We start from the raw sequence: 18860 nt of genomic DNA, 5'->3' as shown, positions 1-18860 counted from the left end.
TGGGCAGGGTCACACAGTGGATATTATTTACAGTCAGATCCTAGGAGATCTTTGTGATCACAGGCCCAAGGCCCTACCCGGTGTGACACTGACCTGCAGCTGCTATTTTAATAGTCTAAGTGGGAAGAAAAAACAGCCAAAAAAAGCTCTACAATGGCCTGAGCTGGGGTGGCAGGGGGAGAGGGCGGGAGCTTCCATGGGAAGGCGATGGCCAAGCAGGCAGGACGGGCACAGAGACCAGAGGTAGCCACCAGGACAGGCAGGCCCAGAGAGCCCTGCCATGGAGGCCACACTGCAGCCTCCAATGCCGAGTGGAGCCCAGGAAGAACACCAATGGGGAGGAGCCCCTGCTGAGGAGCACAGCCAGGACTTGGGGCCACAGGGGCAGCTGGCGGACACCAGTCTCCCCAGAGAGTCGGCAGTGCCATTGCAAAGGGGAGGATGGAAGCAGAGAGAGGGCAAAGGCAACTGTGAGGAATGGTAGGAGAGGCACAAGTGGGTGAGTGGAGGGCAAAAGCCTTAAATCTGGCAAAAAGAAGGACTCCTGGGCCTTTGGGGAGGGGCTGGACTCAGGGGAGCGCACAATGGAAGACTGATTCTCTCAGGACAGAGGAAGGAGAGGGGGCTGGTCACTGGGGCATGAGGAGAAAAGCCAGTTCTTTGGTGAGCATTTATTAAGCGCCTATTGTATGTGTCAGGCCCTGCTCTCAGTACTAGGGGAAAGAGGACGCCGGAGCTGTGGGTCCCAAGGGCTCTGGTGACTGAAGCAAGGATCCCAGGCTGGGGCTCCACGGTCACCTGGAGGGGATGGGGCTAAGATGCCCAAGATGAAATCAGGGAGGCTCCGGGCATGAGGGAGCAGCTGAAGACAGAGGGACCAGGAGGAGGGAGGTGCGGGGGATGTGCCGAGCGTGAGACATCTGTTGGGCAGTGAGGGCCGTGCCGAGCCTTAGAGAGAGGTCCCTGATTGACCAAAGGTTCTCACAGGTGGGATCCTGGACTTCCTCCAGCCTTTTCCCACAGTCCTTTAGACTGAGGTGCTCCCGGTCTGGGCCAGAGCCTTATGTCCCAGAATGGGGTGTCCCATACAGTGTCTTGGTTGCAGTAGGCACTTAATAAATGTGCTCATAAGGGGAGGAAGGGGAGCAGAGAGGAGCAGAAGCACGAGACCCTGGCAGCAGCTCCTATGCCATCCGGCAGGTTGGTGCTCTCCCTCCAGAGTGCGCTGCCTGAGGTCTGGTCCCCCAGGCGTGGGGCTGCAGCTGGCCCTTAGCCTCATCCCCACCCCTTCTCCAGTACTCATCTCAGGCAGTGTCCGCAAAGCACTGGGGAGCTCACCTGCAGACCCTCTTACCTGTGTGTTCTAAGTGCATTAAAGTCACATTATCAACAGGGAAAAAGCTCAGAATAGCACCATATTCCGGACACATATTTGCTATCGTTGTTCGGTCAGTCACAGACAGCTGAGCAACTCCACTCCCAAAGAACTCGACAAACTTTCCGGCCACTCCGGCTTGTCTGAGGTGCTGCATGGAGAAAGGCAGAGATCGGTTACAGCCCTGGCCACTGTGTCTGCCCCAAACCGGTTAGCATCCACAGAGCCATTACTTCAGGCTCCCAGTACCAGGAGACAGGGGCTAGGGTGGGTAACCAACAATGTAAGCGCATTTTAGCCAGCACAGGTTACAAGACCATGAGCACAAAAACATCTTTATAACAGCAGTGATTCAAATCTTAAAGACCCAATTACTTCTTGAGTTACAGAAGTCAATGGAGATAAGCAAAGCAATCATTCCGGTCCTCATCCCAATGACGTAACTGAATTTAACAGCAAGCTTTGACTTTTGTTTGCTAGAAAAGCAGAAGCACACCCCCCGCCCCCCACCTCGCCATTCCTCCAACCCCCCTTTCAGTGAAATTGTCTTTGGGGGAGCCGAGGAAAAAGCACCAGTTACCTGACACTCCCCTACGAGACATACTATTGTTTAAGGCAAGGAGAAATTCCTTACATTTTATTAACTGTAAAGTTTTCTAAAATCTTTCCTAACTAGTCCCGAGTGAGGTGGAGTCTGAGCTACCCACCCCTATCTCACAGATCAGGAGAGGCTGAGGCTTGCCCACCACAGAGGCCCAAATGAACCTTTCCCCAAAGGCCCATTCTCTTTCAACTACTGAATCACTGAAGGCTTAAGAGTCACATTGTCTATTCCTTTCCTCTCCTTTTGTATAAGAGGAAATCTGGAGGCTAGAAGTGAGTTTAGGAAACCAAGTACTTGGAAAAATATTGATTGGCATGCATGATTTCTTCATGTGTCCAATAAAAGAGTTCAAAAGGCCTTCGTGATAAGCAAAAAAGATAATTAATGCTGAAAATCCACTTGGGAAGCAAACAAGAGAAAGATACCAACCAGTAGATCTGATTATCAGAACCAGATAAAAAAAATGCTGCAGAAAAACAAACAATTCTTTTTAGAGTTGGATAAAGAGGAGGGAGGGAAAGGTGAGGAACGGTACCTTAGACCTTCTCTAAAACCTAATGAGTGGATCCCTCCTTTCCTAGGAGAAATGACCTTGTCACAAGGGTCATTTTGGTCTCTATTATCTTTTGAGATCTGGAGCTTTAAGAACATTTCTCTAACTTGTCAACCTCTCAGCTAATTAAGGACCAGAAATTACCCCCAAGGCATTCCCAGGGATGGGAGCAAGGCAGAATTGCCAAACCAGTGCTTTGGGAACCTGCACTTTCAAAGGTTCAGTTAAAAAGGTAATGATAATTGAAAGCTAGAAGGAAGCAACCTCGTCCTATTCATTTATCAATTTTGAATTTATATGGGGAGAGGCAAATGCCCAATGTGAAACACCCACACGTGTCAAAACCCCAAGCTGTGGGCTTTGGTCCGAGTGCAGGGGACCAGCGCTGCCCTGCCTCCTTGGGAGAACTCGAACCAGTTACAGACTTTCTGGTATATAAAAGGAGAGGGCCTTAAAGCCTCTGACATGGGCGAGGCGCTCCCTGTGAGCCATGATGGACTGATTCTGCTCTGTACTGGTCTCAAGAGAGGTCAAATTACCACCAGGGTCACACAGCCAACACATGACAAAGGAGACTTTGACCTAAAGCCAGTTCTACTCATCATTCCCTGCAGCTTCTCTGGCTAAATAACAGGAAATGGAACATTATTAACTTAGGTATTAACCTAATTCAGCCATTTCTCTATAAAGGCATTTACAACTAATAAAGCATTAAAAGTAAGTTAATAACTTTCTCATGGTCCTGAGCTGACAGATACTTACAGGGAGCCTCCTACTCAGACTTTGGCTAAAAAATTCTTCCCTTTGTGACCATTCCAGTGAAGAAGCTATCCCTCAGTCCGTCCCTCGCCATGCCTGACCAGTCAGCAGGACAGGTCAGTTCACATACCACTGGCTTGTCTTTCAAGAACCAAGCTGCCTCCATTGGAAAAGGCATCTGACAAGATTCTTCTAAAAATAAGGTTATTAAGGTCATCTACTGAAATAGGACTTTCACTTACCTTTGTAATACCAAGAACCACATCTATGGATGTGGCCAAAGGACCTGATGACCCAATCAATTCACAGCCAACCACCTCCGGCAGTGTCAGAGAGACTGGGAGACCCAGCATGACCGCCTCGGTCTCAATGCCACCGACTCCTGCCAAAAGGTGAAAGGACCTTTGTCAGCCCGAGGCCCAGAACCCCCAGAGGCTGAGATGTCTCTGGGTCACCTCATACATGGGGTCTTCAGAGATGACTTTCTGTAGGGGGCGCTGGGCAGGTGGGGGCCACGGCCCAGCCCCAAATGCAGCTTCCCCCCAGGCATGCCATGGAGGAGGGGATCAAGGGGCTCGGAATCAGGAGGTGTCATGGGGTCCTCCCTGTCTGCCTGGGGCAGGGATCACGGGGCTATTTGTTCCCTTAACATCAGACATTGATCCAGCAAAACCCGGCGTCATCTAGTTCTCCCCACCTTCAACCTAGACACTGACTTTTAAGACTTCCAACTGGCGTGAGCAGCTAAGGGGTGAAGAGCCGTGAGCGGGGGCCAAACGGTCCGCAACTCTGCAGGTCTCTATAGGAGGACATTTTGGGAAGACCGGGGACAGGTCAGCTGGGGCTTGTGAGGACCGCTAGGACAAAGGCTTTCAAAAGCTGGACAGCCAATTTTACGGCTGCTTCACTACCGGCCAGGCCTGGCCCTGGTGCGTGTTTGCAGACATGGTCCAGATGCTCCTTTGGGATGCTGGGCTCTCACATGACAAAAGGGGCCTTACAGATTAAGTGAGGGAATCCATGTTCACTAAAGAAATGACTTAATAAGAAGTAAGGACAGCCCCGAGGCTAAATGCCAGAAACAGGCCGTGGCCGTCACTTACCCCAGCCCAGGATGCCCAAGCCGTTCACCATGGTGATATGGGAATCTGTTCCCACCACGCTGTCTGGGAAGAATAAATTCTCTCCTTCAAACACCACTCTTGACAAATACTCCAAATTCACTTGATGAGCCATTCCAGTTCCAGGGGGGATTAGAGTCACATTCTTAAAAACTTTTGAACTCCACTATATTGTTTACAAATAAAAAGGGAAAATGTTAGTTCCTATTTATAGCAATTTGTGAATGTTTCAGAATCATGCATAAATGAGCATTTAAAATACTGGAATTAATGCCTTTAGGTCTATGAAAGACTATGAAAATGTTAACTTTACAAAATAAATTTTAAAGAAAAAAAAAAACTTCAAACAGATCACTAGAAAAAGCAAACATTTTTAATATTCCTGCTGTCTGAAATCTTTCGTTACTTTGTAAGTCTCCATGTAAGAGTTTAAATTCCTCCAACGACTTATATACCTTGAAAAATTGTAGCCTCTCTCGATTTCGGCCAAATTCTACTTCTTGGTTTTTTAATACTGTTTCAGGCCTAAAAAAGAAAACATCTAATATTAAATTTACTGATTACACAATGTCATACACAACCCACAAATCCATAGACTTTACTGGATTTCTCAGAATCAGATGATTTTATTTTCCAACATTCTCCTCAAGCCAGACAATGGGGATTTTGTTGCCTTGCAATATCAAATGAGATAGCAAATGTTAAATCCTTTAGCAAACCTACATAAATATTAGCTATTATTGTTATTTGCTCATGTTCTTGCTAGGCCCTCAAAACATAACACTGGGAGAAATTTGGGGAAATCCACCTTTATCTGTTTGTTGTTTTAGATGAAACCAATATAAAAGCATACAAGAATCTTTGGTGGGCTTTGCTTTAGAAAGAAATCAACCAATCAATAAACAAACACTTATTTAATATCTATTGTGTCATTACATTTCCAACCACTTGAACAGGAGTAAAGAAATGGGCTCATCCAAAATGGTTTCTCTTACTGCTCCTCTATCAGCTTTTATGCCACAGGAATTTAAAAATATACTTCAAATAATCATTTCACAGTAACACCAATAAACATATTAGAACTAAATCCTACCATAAAATCTAGCTGGAATAATACTTAGTTCTAGGTAGTGTGTGAATCCCTGGACCTCCAATTAATGATTCCATTATAGCATTTTCACACAACCAATATAATGACTTCAGGCAGGAAATGACTGTATTTTAAATGGTCTAAATAGCATGTTATATAAAAGTGCTAACTTCTCAAGTCCTAACAAAGTAATCGTTAGAAACTATTTTCTTCCCCAGTACTATCATCATTGTAAATATTTTATTTAATGGTTATTATTTGAAGTTATTTCAATCAAGGTGAGATTAGGAAAAAAAATGTATTTTTAGTTGCCAGCAAATAATTAACTAGTGATTAGATCCTTAATGATAAACTATATAATTAAGGTTACAAAAACCATCCTCAAGGCAGCATCAGTTTTTAACAGTCCTTCCCCAACCCGGGTTCTCTAAACAATGCACTGACCAGTAATCACTTGAACCCACACAAGTTTTCAGTATTTCTGGAGCAGTTTCTCTAAGACTACTGAAGAGACTTGTAGGGAATAGACAATCTTCCCAGACACTCAAATTTACAGTGTCTTACTCTGTAATAAATGTGTGAATGAAACCTTTTTTAAAATAGGCAAAAGTGACTATATGTGGTAAGCTCATATTATCATTTTCTTACTATTTGTTTGATTCTACCAAACATCTATATCATATAAATTCATTAACATAAAAAGGGCTGAAATCAAAGAATATCTTGGAGCATTCACGCTACATCAGTTAACATGGCAATTCCTCTTCCCCCAAGATAAAGAAAATAGAGATAGTTAGAAAATTTTTATTCCAAAGTGAAATTGTAAAAAAAAAAATTGTTGTGGCTGACTTCTTATATTCATGAATATACAGGTGATACTATCCCTGCTTTCATGGAACAGTAAGAAAAATCTACTATTTAAAAATAGCAAGCAAATCTCTTCTCATTACTAGAAAAAGATTTCATATTTTGCCAGCTTGAAGAGAATAAATTTAGAGTATTAGCAAAAAAAAATTTAGATTAGCTTCTGTATAGGAAGACATGTTAAATTTCAAAGTTGACTGCCACCTATAGTCAGGATGACAGAGTAGCAAAAACTGGGTGCTACAAAATTAAATTGATGCTAAAAGACTTGAGGTTATGTGGAATTCTGGGAAAGCAGCCTCTTTTGTCATATGCAAACTAGGAAGAAATGTTAACAAATCAAGATGCTATGTATTAAGGCTAGAGGGAAATGCAGAGGTTGGTTGAATCCTCTTGGAATTGTTTTGAAAAACAATAAACTTGAAGACAGTGCGGAGTAAAATTACCTGTAAAGGAATATAAGTCTAACAGTGCTTCTAACATTTCTATTAATCAAAACAATACCCTCTCCTTGGAAGGATTTATGGGGTTGGAATGACGCAATTTTTAGTAGCCTAAAAATTATTTCCCATGAGAACACAAACCAAAGTACTTATAATCAAATGTATGGAAAGCTAAGCCCAAGGAGGATCTTGAGGATGGTGTCCCAGTCCTGAAGCTGGTTTCTAATCCCAGCCCTAGCACCTACTCCTAGGGACCCTGGTCAACTTGATAACTTTGTGCCACTTAGTTTTCTCATCTAATACAATGGTTCTGAAGAAAATGTTTTCTAAAACCAAAGTTCTGTGTTGATGTCCTTGATGGAAGCAAGCTTCCACAATTAAAGCAGAGCCTGTTGCAGCAGCCCACCAGCTCCCAGTGACTGCCCACAAAAAGGGACATCTATTTTGTGCAGTAAATAATAGTTCTTATAATTACTCTAATTCACAAACTGAATTTACACAAAGTGTTTCTTCCAAATTGAGCTCATGCTCACTTCCTGTCTAGAGGGCAATAAGCCATTTCAGTGAGCACATAGAAGTTATTAAAAAATTCTGGAGCTGGTGGGCCCTTGGAGTTATTCTCACGGAAAAATGGGGGAACTACATCTCTAAGGGGGTAAGTAGAGGGCCCAAGATAAGCCAGTTGGTTTTCTTCCCACCAAAGCTTAGTCCCTCCAAATGAATTCTCTAGCTCGCCAACACTATGGCAGCCCCAATTCATTCATATGACTTGCTTAAAAACTGGAAAAGCAAAGAACTGAATGCTTTCCAGCTCTGAGAATGGAGTCCAGACCATTTCCTGGCTGCCTGGACCTCTAGTCCAATCTGGCAACACCAATTGGCAAATACCCTTTAGTTCCCTAACTCCAGGTTGATAGCATCCCTCTGAGACTAGCTGGAGTCTTTTTCTGAACCCCACTGTTTAGGGAAAGTTAATTTTTCACTAAGATTTACATATAGTTTCCAAGTTCTTTAACTATCTTTCCTTAAACATGGGCTAGTGATAGGGAGTGAAACAGTTTGCGCTTCAGTAAAATCAACAGAATAAGTTTCCTTAGAGTTTTAGGTAGTTAACATTGGTTACAAATTTGACTACTTTGATAACAATCAGTTTCCTTGACTCTTTAAACTGTCATCACCAAGAAAAATAAAAATGTTATTGGAAAGTCATTTCAAATATGCAAGATCACTTAATACTATCATCAATGCAGACTAGTAACCTTAATGTTAATTGTATTTTGCTTTGGGAGAAAAAAAGATATAATTTCAACTGGGAAAAAAAAATAATATAGCACTAGTAAATGCCAGTGAGAATCAGTTCATACTCAGGCACTGGTTGTAAATGAAAAGGACACAGGATAGGCGTGTTCTCAATCTGCGCAGAAAATTTTCCTGAGTTGCGGCCCAGTTCTCCACCATCACATGGCCCTCGGCAAGTAGTTTGACCTCTGCAGGAGACTTTTCGAGGCTGGACTTTAAGTGGAGAAAGTTTGCTTGTTGTTTTCTGCAGCTCACCACCTCCAGGATTTGGAGCATTCTGTATTGCACTGTTATTCCAAAAAGAAAAAGAATTCTATAAGGAGAGATCGTTATAAAAGTGGAATAAGTTTAGCTTGCCAAAAAAAACCTTAAAAGACATGCAGTTTAAGAAAAAGACTTCAAAATGGATCCAGGAGCTTTTCTGAAGGGAAATGAAGACGTTATAAATAAAAAAACCCAACATAAAACAAGCAAAGTCCTGACTAACAAAAAACAAACAGGGATTTGATATATAAAATGGAATTACATTTCTAAATAAGCACCCAAATAAAATCATGATTTTCAAGTTATATTCTATTATGCTTAAATGATAAAGTATTTTTTAAATTCTAAAACTGGCCTTTTTCTTATTAAATAATACTAATTTTAAAGCCAGTTCCTTAGCCCTTGCTTTAATCTAGTTTGTAGGATAATAATCTGTTGTTCAGGACAACAGAGATAAACTTTGAATAGACAATCCTTCATCCATCACACCTCCTGCTATATATATATATATGACAAGAACTTTGGAAGAAAAAGGAAATTACAAATGAATTTTTGAGCTTACTTTGACAAGGTAGTTTCCTTAAAAACTTAATATACATATTCTTATGTACAAGTGAATAGCAACATTCAAATCTGAAATACAGAATAAACACTAACAAAATTTTTACCAGAACAAAAATTCACCAGCCTACCAACTTTACTCCTTTTCTTTCAAACAACATATAACTAAAAGAAAACAAAACCTTTCACCACACAATATAAACAGTTTATCTCTCAGAAAGTGGATAACTAGTTATTTGCAAGGTTGTTTTAATGACCACAGCTTTAGATAAATACCATTTACTGAAGTCAATTTGCAAAGAATGGTCAACAGTGAGATCTGTAGGGCAGGCAGGATGGACATTCTTAGGATCTCCCCCAAGAGTCTTCACTGCTTCTCTCATAGCAGCAAAATCCACCATTGCTGGTATCCCCCTTTAAAAAAAAAAAAAAAAAAAAAAAAAAAGATCAAGTCTTCAACTATAGTTAAAATGAATAAAATTCTCAAGAGGAAAATAAAACAATAAGACAGTACAAATTATCAAGCAAAATATCCTGCTATGCTTGAATAAAAATCTTTAAAGTGTGTCTGTTCTTAAAATATCCTTTATTGGGCATTCATTTTGAACCAAAGACTCACTGGTTATACAAAGAGATTTTTTGCTTGGTTCTATGGCATAGTATTGCGCGCACAAGATCTGGAACGAGAAGACCTGGGTTTGAACCACAGTTCTACATCATGTAACCTTAAACAAATTACTTACCCTCCATCTCATCCATCTAACCAGGGGCTGGAAATAGATGTCCCTTCCAGTTAGGATTCTATTCTGTAAGTTGTAGTTTTTCACATCTCAGGATACAAGTCAAACCTCTCACATACCGAAGGCTGGCACTGTCCCTTACACCTCATCCCATTCCTATCTTCCAGTACCTCAGTATCTGATGCCTCCAGAGTTGTTCAGTCAATGACTGTGATACAACATCTTTCATCCCAAATTTCAAAATTATCTCAGAACTCCCAATATTAAAATGTTCTATTCCCTCTAAAATAGGAGAAGGGGCAGGTGATGCAGGGGAGAAAGCGCTGGTCCTGGAGTCAGGAAGACCTGGGATCAAATTCAGCTTCAGACATTTAACACTTACTAGCTGTGAGATGGGGCAAGTCCCTTAACCCCAGCTGCCTCTCAATAACAATAATGATAATGATTACAACAAACCACCATAATGTCATATAGAAGAAAGCTACTGATGCATTAGAACTCAGATGTTATTTTCTGGGGTGGTGGTGGATGTTATACTTAAAATCTCCCTCCAGGAACCTCCAACTTGTAAACTGTAAGGGAAAGAACTGGGCCACCAAGTGACAACCTGTTCCATGAAACCTGTAAGTCAAAGTTTGTTTTGTTTTTGCTACAGATCACCTCATAGTTAACAGTTCTACACATTATCTCAGCATCCTGATACTGTTAATGAATTTGCAATGCTTTCATATTTCCATTCTCAACATGGTAGTACAGAGTATTTATGGCAAAATGCAAGAGGAATAGAACAAAAATCTGACTTTCAAGAAATGTTTCAGTTCAGAAAAATGCAATCTTATTGTTTACAGGTCAAGATAAATCAAGGAAAAAAGGCACATCAATGATTCTAAACAGAATACATTTTCATAATGTATATTAGTGAAGAGTATACAAACACTTACGTAAAATCTTGAAGGAGAACCCGGGCAGGGAGAAAGGGCACTTCAACATTGTTTTGTTTATTTTTCCAATCTAAAATATTCACAACATCTTCCTTTTTTACTACGAAGCCATCACAATTTCGAACAGCAGCTTCCAGCAGTACCCGTATGGAGTAAGGCAGAGCATCTGGGGTGAGAGAAAATCACTCAATTAGCTAAAGAGAGACTATCTTTGTTGCGTTTCTGTTTAGTTTTGTTTTAAAGTAAGAAACCCTGGAAAATATTATCACCCACAGCATGACTGTCTTACTAAAGGAAAATCTTTGTGGCCTCTCTAAAAAGGACACACAAATTCAGCTGCCACAAAAGCCTGGGTTCTGAAGCTTTTAAATTTAATCCTTTTCTATTAAGTTTTTCTCTTGCAACCTCATTAACTAAATTTAACTCATAGTTCTTAAAAAGCTTGGTTATCTGGTTTCTCAACCCACAACTGATTAAAAGTCACAATTCAAAAAGTGTTGATGCTAGAGCTTAAAAGGAAGCCTAATGAAACAACATGAAAATGAAGGTAGAGAACCAAAAACAGAGAACCTTATTACTAAAGAATACAATTAATAGTGTATAATACATGTTCCTAACAATGGCACAGAACAGTTCTTCAAAAAAAAAAAATCAATTTTTACATTCAGCATTTTGTCAAGGAATAGTGTAAGTTTTTTTTTTTAAAGATCAACACCCCCAAATTGATCAAATTAAAAAAAAAATTTTTCTAAAGGCTAAGCTTCAATTAGCTGAACCATTTAGGTGGAACACCTTAGTCACTAGCAATCCAAGAAATGTTAGTATAAGAAGTTTCACTATTTTCAAAAATTAGCTCAAATTTGGGGCACCTAGGTGGCGCAGTGGGTAGAGCACCACCCCTGAAGTCAGGAGGACCTGAGTTCAAATATGACCTCAGACACTTAACACTTCCTAGCTGTGTGACTGTGGGCAAGTCACTTAACCCCAATTGCCTTAGGGGGAAAAAAAGCTCAAATTTGATTAATTTTTATAGTAGATTTTGCTATTTCCCCTTAAATCTCAATCTGTGTATAAATTTTAATAAGAATTTTAGGGAGACCCTGATGGAAGCCAGACACTCAGTACTCTAGGAAGAAAAACCTTGAGTATATTTTGAGCATAGACGAGGTAAAAGAGGAAGAATAAATTATTATATTTAAACAAAAAACAAAGAAGGGAATATATAAACAGCATAGCTCTTCCTCTTCAGGTTTTTGAAGCATAGAGAGATAAGATCCTTTTAAGTTGAGATATCTTCATTGAAAAAGAACTTTAATTACAATATGCTAATGAGGGAGTTTAATACTAAAGCTTATTAAATGGACTAATGCTGCAACCTTATTTCATTTCTTAATACAGTGAATGCTAAAGGTCTGATTGTAATGAATATTGTAAAATACTACCTTTAAACATTTTTTTCCCCTCTGCTCTCCCATTTTTCTTCCATGTCATTTTTTTTTTTCAATTTCCTGTCTTCCATCAACCTCAGAGGTATTCTATTAGCCCTTTCTCAAATTCCCTTCCTTCCTCCCTCATTCCACCTTCAATATCTGGTCCCAACTCCCAGGTGACTGTCAAGTCAAAGATTCAAGATTAATCAAGGAAATCCAAGGCCAATATACATAGGAAGATGCTCCCATGTTCTCAAGCAAGACTTTAACATGTTTGATTTTCAGGGAAGGATGGCTATCTAGAAAGCAATGATGTCAAATGATGTCATTTTACTCCTAGGTTGCCCTTCCTTTCTTTACTCCCCTCCAGCTTGAACTAAAAAAAAAAAAATCAAAAGAAACAGTAAGGACAGTCTAAGTTCTTATCACCTCCCTACCATTCTCAATCTGTTATCACAAGAATAACTGGTATGCATGAGGAATTTCAAAGCCCTTGACTATCTACTTATTACTGGGAAGTAGATGTTAAAGGTAATATTATCTCATTTTGTACGAAAACTGGCTCAAAAAACTTAAGTGTTGAAAGTAAATGCTTCCAGCTTGCAAGAACTGGAAAGTAAGATTTGCATCTAGATCTCTCCTTGACTCAAAGTCCAGCTTCTCCCCCATGCCACAGGCTTTCATCCTTCTTTTCCACATAATATTTCAAACCAGGATATAGACACATGACACATCATCATGGCTGATGACTGAAAGAGCATGGGTTTAAGTCTGAGCTACAGTTCTGCCTAATGAGAGCTAATGTTCCATCTCAGGCAAGTAAGTCATTTCACCAGTTCTGCCGTGTATCCCCTTCTGAAAGGGGGTTCCAAAATAGTGTGCTGAGCTGCCAGACTCTCAGCTGCAAAATTCCCAAGTTCAAACCAAATTAAAATGCAATGGAAAACATTTTAACAAAATAAATATAGAACACAAATACCATTCATTTATGATTTTTTAAGTCAGTGGCGTACAATTTTTTTCCAATTTAACTTTACATGGATTTTCTAACTTAGAAAAAAGTCAGAGCAATAATTCACTTTTATCTGATGGCTTTCAGCTTACAACTTTTTGTTTTTGTTTTTTTAAAAACAACCAATCTGTAAGGCCAACGGTGCTAAGGATTCCTAATCTTACTAGTCCCCACTTCTAACCAAAGTGTTCTGTCCATTCAATCCAGGTTCCTCTTGGCTGCCCTATTCTTTCTTCGCACTTATCTAATTTCCATGCCAAATACTATTCCCCTCATTCATCTGTCCTTTTCTTCATGTTATTTCATAGCAAGGTCTAATAAAGTCTTCCTTACAGCTTAGCTTTGTATATGGAAATTTTCTCCTTCTTAAAGGCTTCTAAATAATCTTTTTGTCTTTATCTAATATAAACTCTATTAAAGAAACTACAATTCCAGTTAGAAAGCTAAAATTCTGCACTTTAATCATTACTTACTGGTTTTTATAAAAATTATTTACTCTATTTGTAAAAAAAAAAGTATATATTTACGTTTTATAAGTTTTGTTGATACCTTGTTCTTCTGATATTAATTTCTAGATACAGACATCCCCATGCTATATCAAATTGAAAGTTCCCTTGTAATTAAGAAAAACTGAGCTATCCACACAATGATAAAATGCAATATTTTGTGAGTCTATCTTTTTCATTGTGGTTTTGGGCAGGTAAACTAAACCATCCCCTCTCACATTTTTTTTAATATGTCTTGGTACCTTTTTAGGGTATTTGAACACACTTACTGATTGATGAATTTATTTAATATCAACTTAGCGTTAATTGACTAATATTTAGATTAAATGTAATATATAGGTACTTGTCCACTGGCAGGTAAGTTACATATCCACAGAGCCAAACAAATCTGATACAAATTCAAAATCATTTATTAACATTCAAAAGCTTTTGAGTCATTGCTTTGGATTTCTGCAATAGATAATTATTGAGTATGTTGCCATGTCTGCTGGTTTTCAATGACACTGAATAATCTCAGGAATGTGCAGACAGACTGTCAATGGGCACATCTTCACATAACTGCAAGAGACAAGCTTTTAACATAGAGAAGAATCAAATGGCTCAAATGATACTCGTTTAATTCGATACATACAGTTTCAAAATACTTGTTAAGATTACACAATTTTGGCTTAAAAAAAAAAAACAACCCAACCCAGCTTTCATACTGAATTCAGTTGCTCATGTACAGGAGAATCAAAAGTCTTTTGTGTTCCCAATCAATTAGAATATTTTGAAAGAAAACCATTCTTCCATTTTCTGGCACAAGTTAAAGTGTTCATAGCAAAGCAGAAAAAAAATTAAAAAATCCAGAGATGCGATGCTATAGATTTTTTGTGTGAAATTTGCTAGTGTCCCTTCACTAAAGATTATTGGGATGAAAATAATACACAAATCAGTACAATTAAGAGTGCAAGATGTGATCCTGTTTGTTTGGTGCAACACTTTACAAATGGATCATGTTAAAATGACAGCTCTGAGGAAAGATCAGAGATGTGGAGGTGAAAGGAGCCTTACAACTTCTTCAATTTACACCTGAGGAAACCAAGGCCCAGGACAGCCTTGTCTGAGACCCCTGACAACCGAACCTTTCTCTGATGCTCTCTCTAAATGGGAGATCTCATAAAATGCCTCAATATTTAAATCCTCTCATAAAGCACAAGAATCCTATGCCAGGATGATGCAGCATTCCTGAATCAATCAGAGTCGGGGGATTTAAATCCAATATAACCTCCAGACAAATCACACAAACGATTCTGTTAATTTAGTTAATCACAAAGAACAAAGGGGAGGGGCATCCCCCGGTGGCCACCTGCCAATGCACCAGAAATCAGGCTCCACACAAACGCAGACGTGGAAATCCTCCCCCTGCCAGGATCTTCCGTCCCTTGCCTAGGAAACTACTCGGTCTCCTGTGACCCAATTAGCTTCGCTGAGTTTTGTGACCACAGATGTACCTGTAACCCTGCCAGGTGCCCTGAAAATGTGATCCCCTGATGACTAGGGGGATTAAGGAAAGGAATGGCGACATCGTCCCCAAACCATGACCCACTAGGGAAAAAGTCTTCAATCAACAGCCATTTATGAAGTGCCTACTGTGTACAAAGGGTTAGGTTAGGCCCTAGGAAAATGGTACAGGTGCCAGGTAACTCTCAGGTAACACAGTGGCTACGGGTGAGAGAGGAAGGGCAGGAAGCTGTCACCGAGGAGGCGGCATCTGAATCAGGCTTTGAAAGACACAGAGAAACGGGGGAGGGAGGGGGGTCACGAGGAGTCAGCAGCGTCATCTTCACACAGAAAGCACCAAAGGACCAAATGTTAAACTGCTTGTCACCGAGAACGTCAAAAATCCGAAAATATAAGCATCCCTACGGGCCGTCCAAACCTCAAGAGCGGCACCCCAGCAGCAAGCAAGAGAGCCCGGGCCGGCCACGACCCGGGGACACATTACCATACTTGGCGCCTCCGAGCTTGGGGAGGTTGAAGAACTGGCCGGCTGGGCTCTCGGGCAGGGCTTCCACGAAGTCCTCAAAGGCGCTTCCTGGGGAAAAATCACCAACACCACACGGACGTTACCCCGGGCCGCGCCTGCAGCCCCGCAAAGGGGCGGTGCCAGGCGGAGCATCCCTGCGCCGGTCCGCACCCAGGCCTCCCCCAGGCCCAGCGCAGAGCGGGCCCCGATCCACCACCGGGGGTCCCACACGCAGGCTGTGTGCCCGGCCCGCTTCGCCCCCGGACGCGCCACCCGCTCCCCCGATCCCCGGGGCAGAGCCCGGCGCCCGGACTCCCCGTGAAGGCCCCCTCCCACCGCTGGGTCAGTCCGGCCCGGGCTCAGGCTCCCGGGAGCCCCTGAAGGAGGCCGAAGCCTTCCTTCGGATGCACAAACATTAGACGCCTACTACATGCACGCCCCCGCCTCCGTGGGGGAGCTAACGGGGTACCGGGGAAACACAGATAAAGGCCTTTCTGGGGGGGCCGCGAGGCTTATGAATGCTGGGGGCTGAGGGGACGGGCTGTTTCTGGCCCCCGCGCGCAGCAGTCGGGGCTTAAGTGGTGAGTGCGACCAAGGGCCACACTGAAGGGGCGCTTGTTGGAGGGAGAGGCAGGGGGAGCTGTCATAGGCTGGCAATTCGGTCTTGGAACCTGCATTTATTAGTCGGCTGCTGTGTGCAGGGACAAGTGGCCGGGGAAGCTCCCGCTCCAAGGAGGCGCTCGGGAAGCCAGAGGAATGGGGAGGAGAGCCGCGCTCCCGGCCTCAGTTTCCCCACACGTTCAGTGGCTAAGGATGGCGAGACGCCCCTGGCGCCCAAGGCCCAGGATAAGGGAGGGCCCACGCACGGCCGCGGGGGGACGGGAGGTAGCTGCTCTCTGTGCGCCCCCTCCTCCCCCGGCTGGTCCAGGAACCCGGCAAACCCTCGGGGCTGTCTAAACACTTGGAGGGGGAGGGGCGGAGGGAGGCCGGAGCCCGGGCTGGCGCGGTGACCTACGCGCCGCCCCGAGGCAGGGCCCGCGTTACCTCCCCGAGGCAGGGCCCGCGTTACCTCCCCGAGGCAGGGCCCGCGTTACCTCCCCGAGGGGCCTCGGCCCGGGGAGGAAGAGCCGGGCCCAGCGCGGCCTGCGAGGCCCCGGAGGCGGAGGGGGCTCCGGCCCCGGCCCGGCTCGCAGAGGGGAGCGCGGCCCGAGGCCGGGGCCCGGGGGCGGCTCGAGGCGGGGCCCGCGCCGGGCAGGGCCTGCCGGAGGATGCGGGGCCGGGGCCGGCGCGGACTGACCTGCACTGGGGGTGTCCATCGCCGGCGACCATATTCTCCCTGCGGGGAGGGGAAGCGAGCGGAGCTGGGGGGAGGGGGGATCCCGGAGGGTAGGGGGAGGGCCGCGCAAACACCGCGAGAGCTGCCGCCACGGCCACAGCCACGGCCACGGCCCCCTCGCGCTCCCCCCTGCGCTCGGCTCCCGCGAGACCCTCCAGACGTGGGAACAAAGAAAGGGAAGCGAGCGGGGGAGCGAAGTGGGAGGGGAAAGCTCGCGAGAAGTGCCGCGGCTGTAATCTCGCGAGCGATCAAAGAAATTGGGAAAGAGCATGCGCTCTTTCGAGGAAGCGTGGCTCCGGGAGCGACCCGTAGCGGAATCCCTCCCCGGCGGCGCCGAAGGCGGTGCCCCGTAAGGGCGGGCTGAGTGCCGTCCCCTCAAGGGCCGCTAGGGGCGGTGCCGCCTGGGGCCCCGCCTCCTTTACAGCTGGGGAAATGGCGGCCGGGAGAGGCGGGCCGGTAACGGGACTCCAGCTTATCCCGGAGCTCCCTTCCGAGACCCAAGGCCACCACTTATAAGCGCCTCCCGTGTGCCAGGCCCCGCGCTAAGTGCGGGAAAAACGTGGAGACAACCCCCGAACGGTGGCTGTTCTCGGGAAAACCCTGTCTGAGAGGGGATGAGAGGACTGGCTGACGCCCGGGGGGGAGGGGCACGGCGCAGGCCTTGGCTAAGGTTCGGGCCGCCGACTGCCCGGGGCTGCTTAGGAAGGGCCTTCATATCCCTCAGAGAGTCCTCGTTTCGGCCTTGGAGGCAGGGGGCGCCAGGACCCAAGGGGGGTGTCGGCTCCCAGAAGGGGGCGTCTCTGGTTCCGGAGAGGAAGGGTGGCTGAGCAGGGCCCCCCAAGGGCTCTGGCGCCCTGCTCACGTTAGATGAGCTCCGTCCTGCATCCTGGCGAAATAAGGGAGAGACCCTCCCCCAAACCTGAAACACTTGTCTCAGGCCGGCTTTGCGCGTGCTGTCCTGGGGGGGGTGGGGTTCCCTCCGGGGGGCGGGGCGGGGAGTGCCCCGAGCGGCAGAAAGGCGCACCTAGAACCACTGCATCATTGCCACAAGGAAAACGCCCCCAACCGGAGAGTCGGGGAAACGGGGACAGGGCCCGACTCTCCTGCGCGCACCCTGCGCTGGGCCGCGCGAGGTGGGAAGTCATCCCCCCCAAGTGAGCTGTGGCTAGTTACTCTGTCCCAGGAGGAGGGAGGGGGGTTCGTAGGGTCGGAACCGTGTTTCCGGCGTAGCCACTGGAACGCTGCTTGGGAGAGTCTGGGACTCGGGAGGCCCGAGCGGGAGGCGGCCGGGAGGGATACCTTGGACAGCTTCCTTCCCCCCGGTCTGATTCATTAAGTCTTCCCATAGACTCCCCGCAGCGCTAGGGGCCTTCCTTTGGATATGCTCCAGGTTTCCTCATCCCTGCGGGGTCGCGGTGCCGCTCTGCCTTTCCTGGGCTGTGGAACCTGCTGCTTTCCTGAATGTCACGTCCCGAGCCCTCGGCTTCTTTAGCGCTTCAGGGTAGTTTTGTTTCTAGCGGCTTGAAATGCTTTCTCCTTGTCCCGGGAGCTCTGGAATGGGGCTGTGCTGTTCTTTTGCATGTGTTCCCCTTTCCCAGCACCTGCTGGGGCGCCGTGACCGAGCCGGTGACCATCTTATGGACGTGCCTCTCACTGGAGCCTGAAATGGAATTATTTTTGTCCCCGCTCTTAACTTACGAGCTTCCTCTGCCCGTCAGTTTTGACTCTCCTCCACCCCATAGAAAAGCAAAAACCTCCTAAATTGAACTTCTGATTATATAATTTATCTAGTAACGCCACAAGATGGACCACTAGGCGGTGAACTGCTATGGCTACGGCTTCTAACAAAGCCATCTGTTTAGCGAAGTGTCTGCCATCTGCATTGACTTTTATTGGCCGGGATAGATCTTTGGACAAGTTTGAAAGGATGTGGACACAAAATGAAAAGACAGGG

At 44.8% G+C, this 18860-nt stretch overlaps 1 protein-coding gene across 1 annotated transcript in view; it reads right to left on the bottom strand.

Moving 5' to 3' along the window:
• Positions 1 to 17132, bottom strand: part of IREB2 (iron responsive element binding protein 2) — a 34858-nt gene extending 17726 nt beyond the window's left edge. The window contains exons 1-9 of the mRNA XM_031956780.1: positions 16868 to 17132; positions 15550 to 15639; positions 10615 to 10780; positions 9210 to 9347; positions 8174 to 8395; positions 4868 to 4937; positions 4395 to 4578; positions 3534 to 3673; positions 1355 to 1526 (exon numbers count right to left, since the gene is read on the bottom strand). Of these exons, the coding sequence (XP_031812640.1) occupies positions 1355 to 1526; positions 3534 to 3673; positions 4395 to 4578; positions 4868 to 4937; positions 8174 to 8395; positions 9210 to 9347; positions 10615 to 10780; positions 15550 to 15639; positions 16868 to 16886 (1201 nt within the window). The 5' untranslated portion in view covers positions 16887 to 17132. The remainder of the gene's footprint in view (positions 1 to 1354; positions 1527 to 3533; positions 3674 to 4394; positions 4579 to 4867; positions 4938 to 8173; positions 8396 to 9209; positions 9348 to 10614; positions 10781 to 15549; positions 15640 to 16867) is intronic.
• Between the last annotated feature and the right edge of the window lie 1728 nt (positions 17133 to 18860).

The sequence above is a fragment of the Sarcophilus harrisii genome, chromosome 2 (genome assembly GCF_902635505.1).
Source record: "Sarcophilus harrisii chromosome 2, mSarHar1.11, whole genome shotgun sequence".
NCBI classification, from domain to species: Eukaryota; Metazoa; Chordata; class Mammalia; order Dasyuromorphia; family Dasyuridae; genus Sarcophilus; species Sarcophilus harrisii.
Note: the sequence above shows the minus strand (reverse complement) of the source record. Positions and strands in the feature narration are given on the sequence as shown.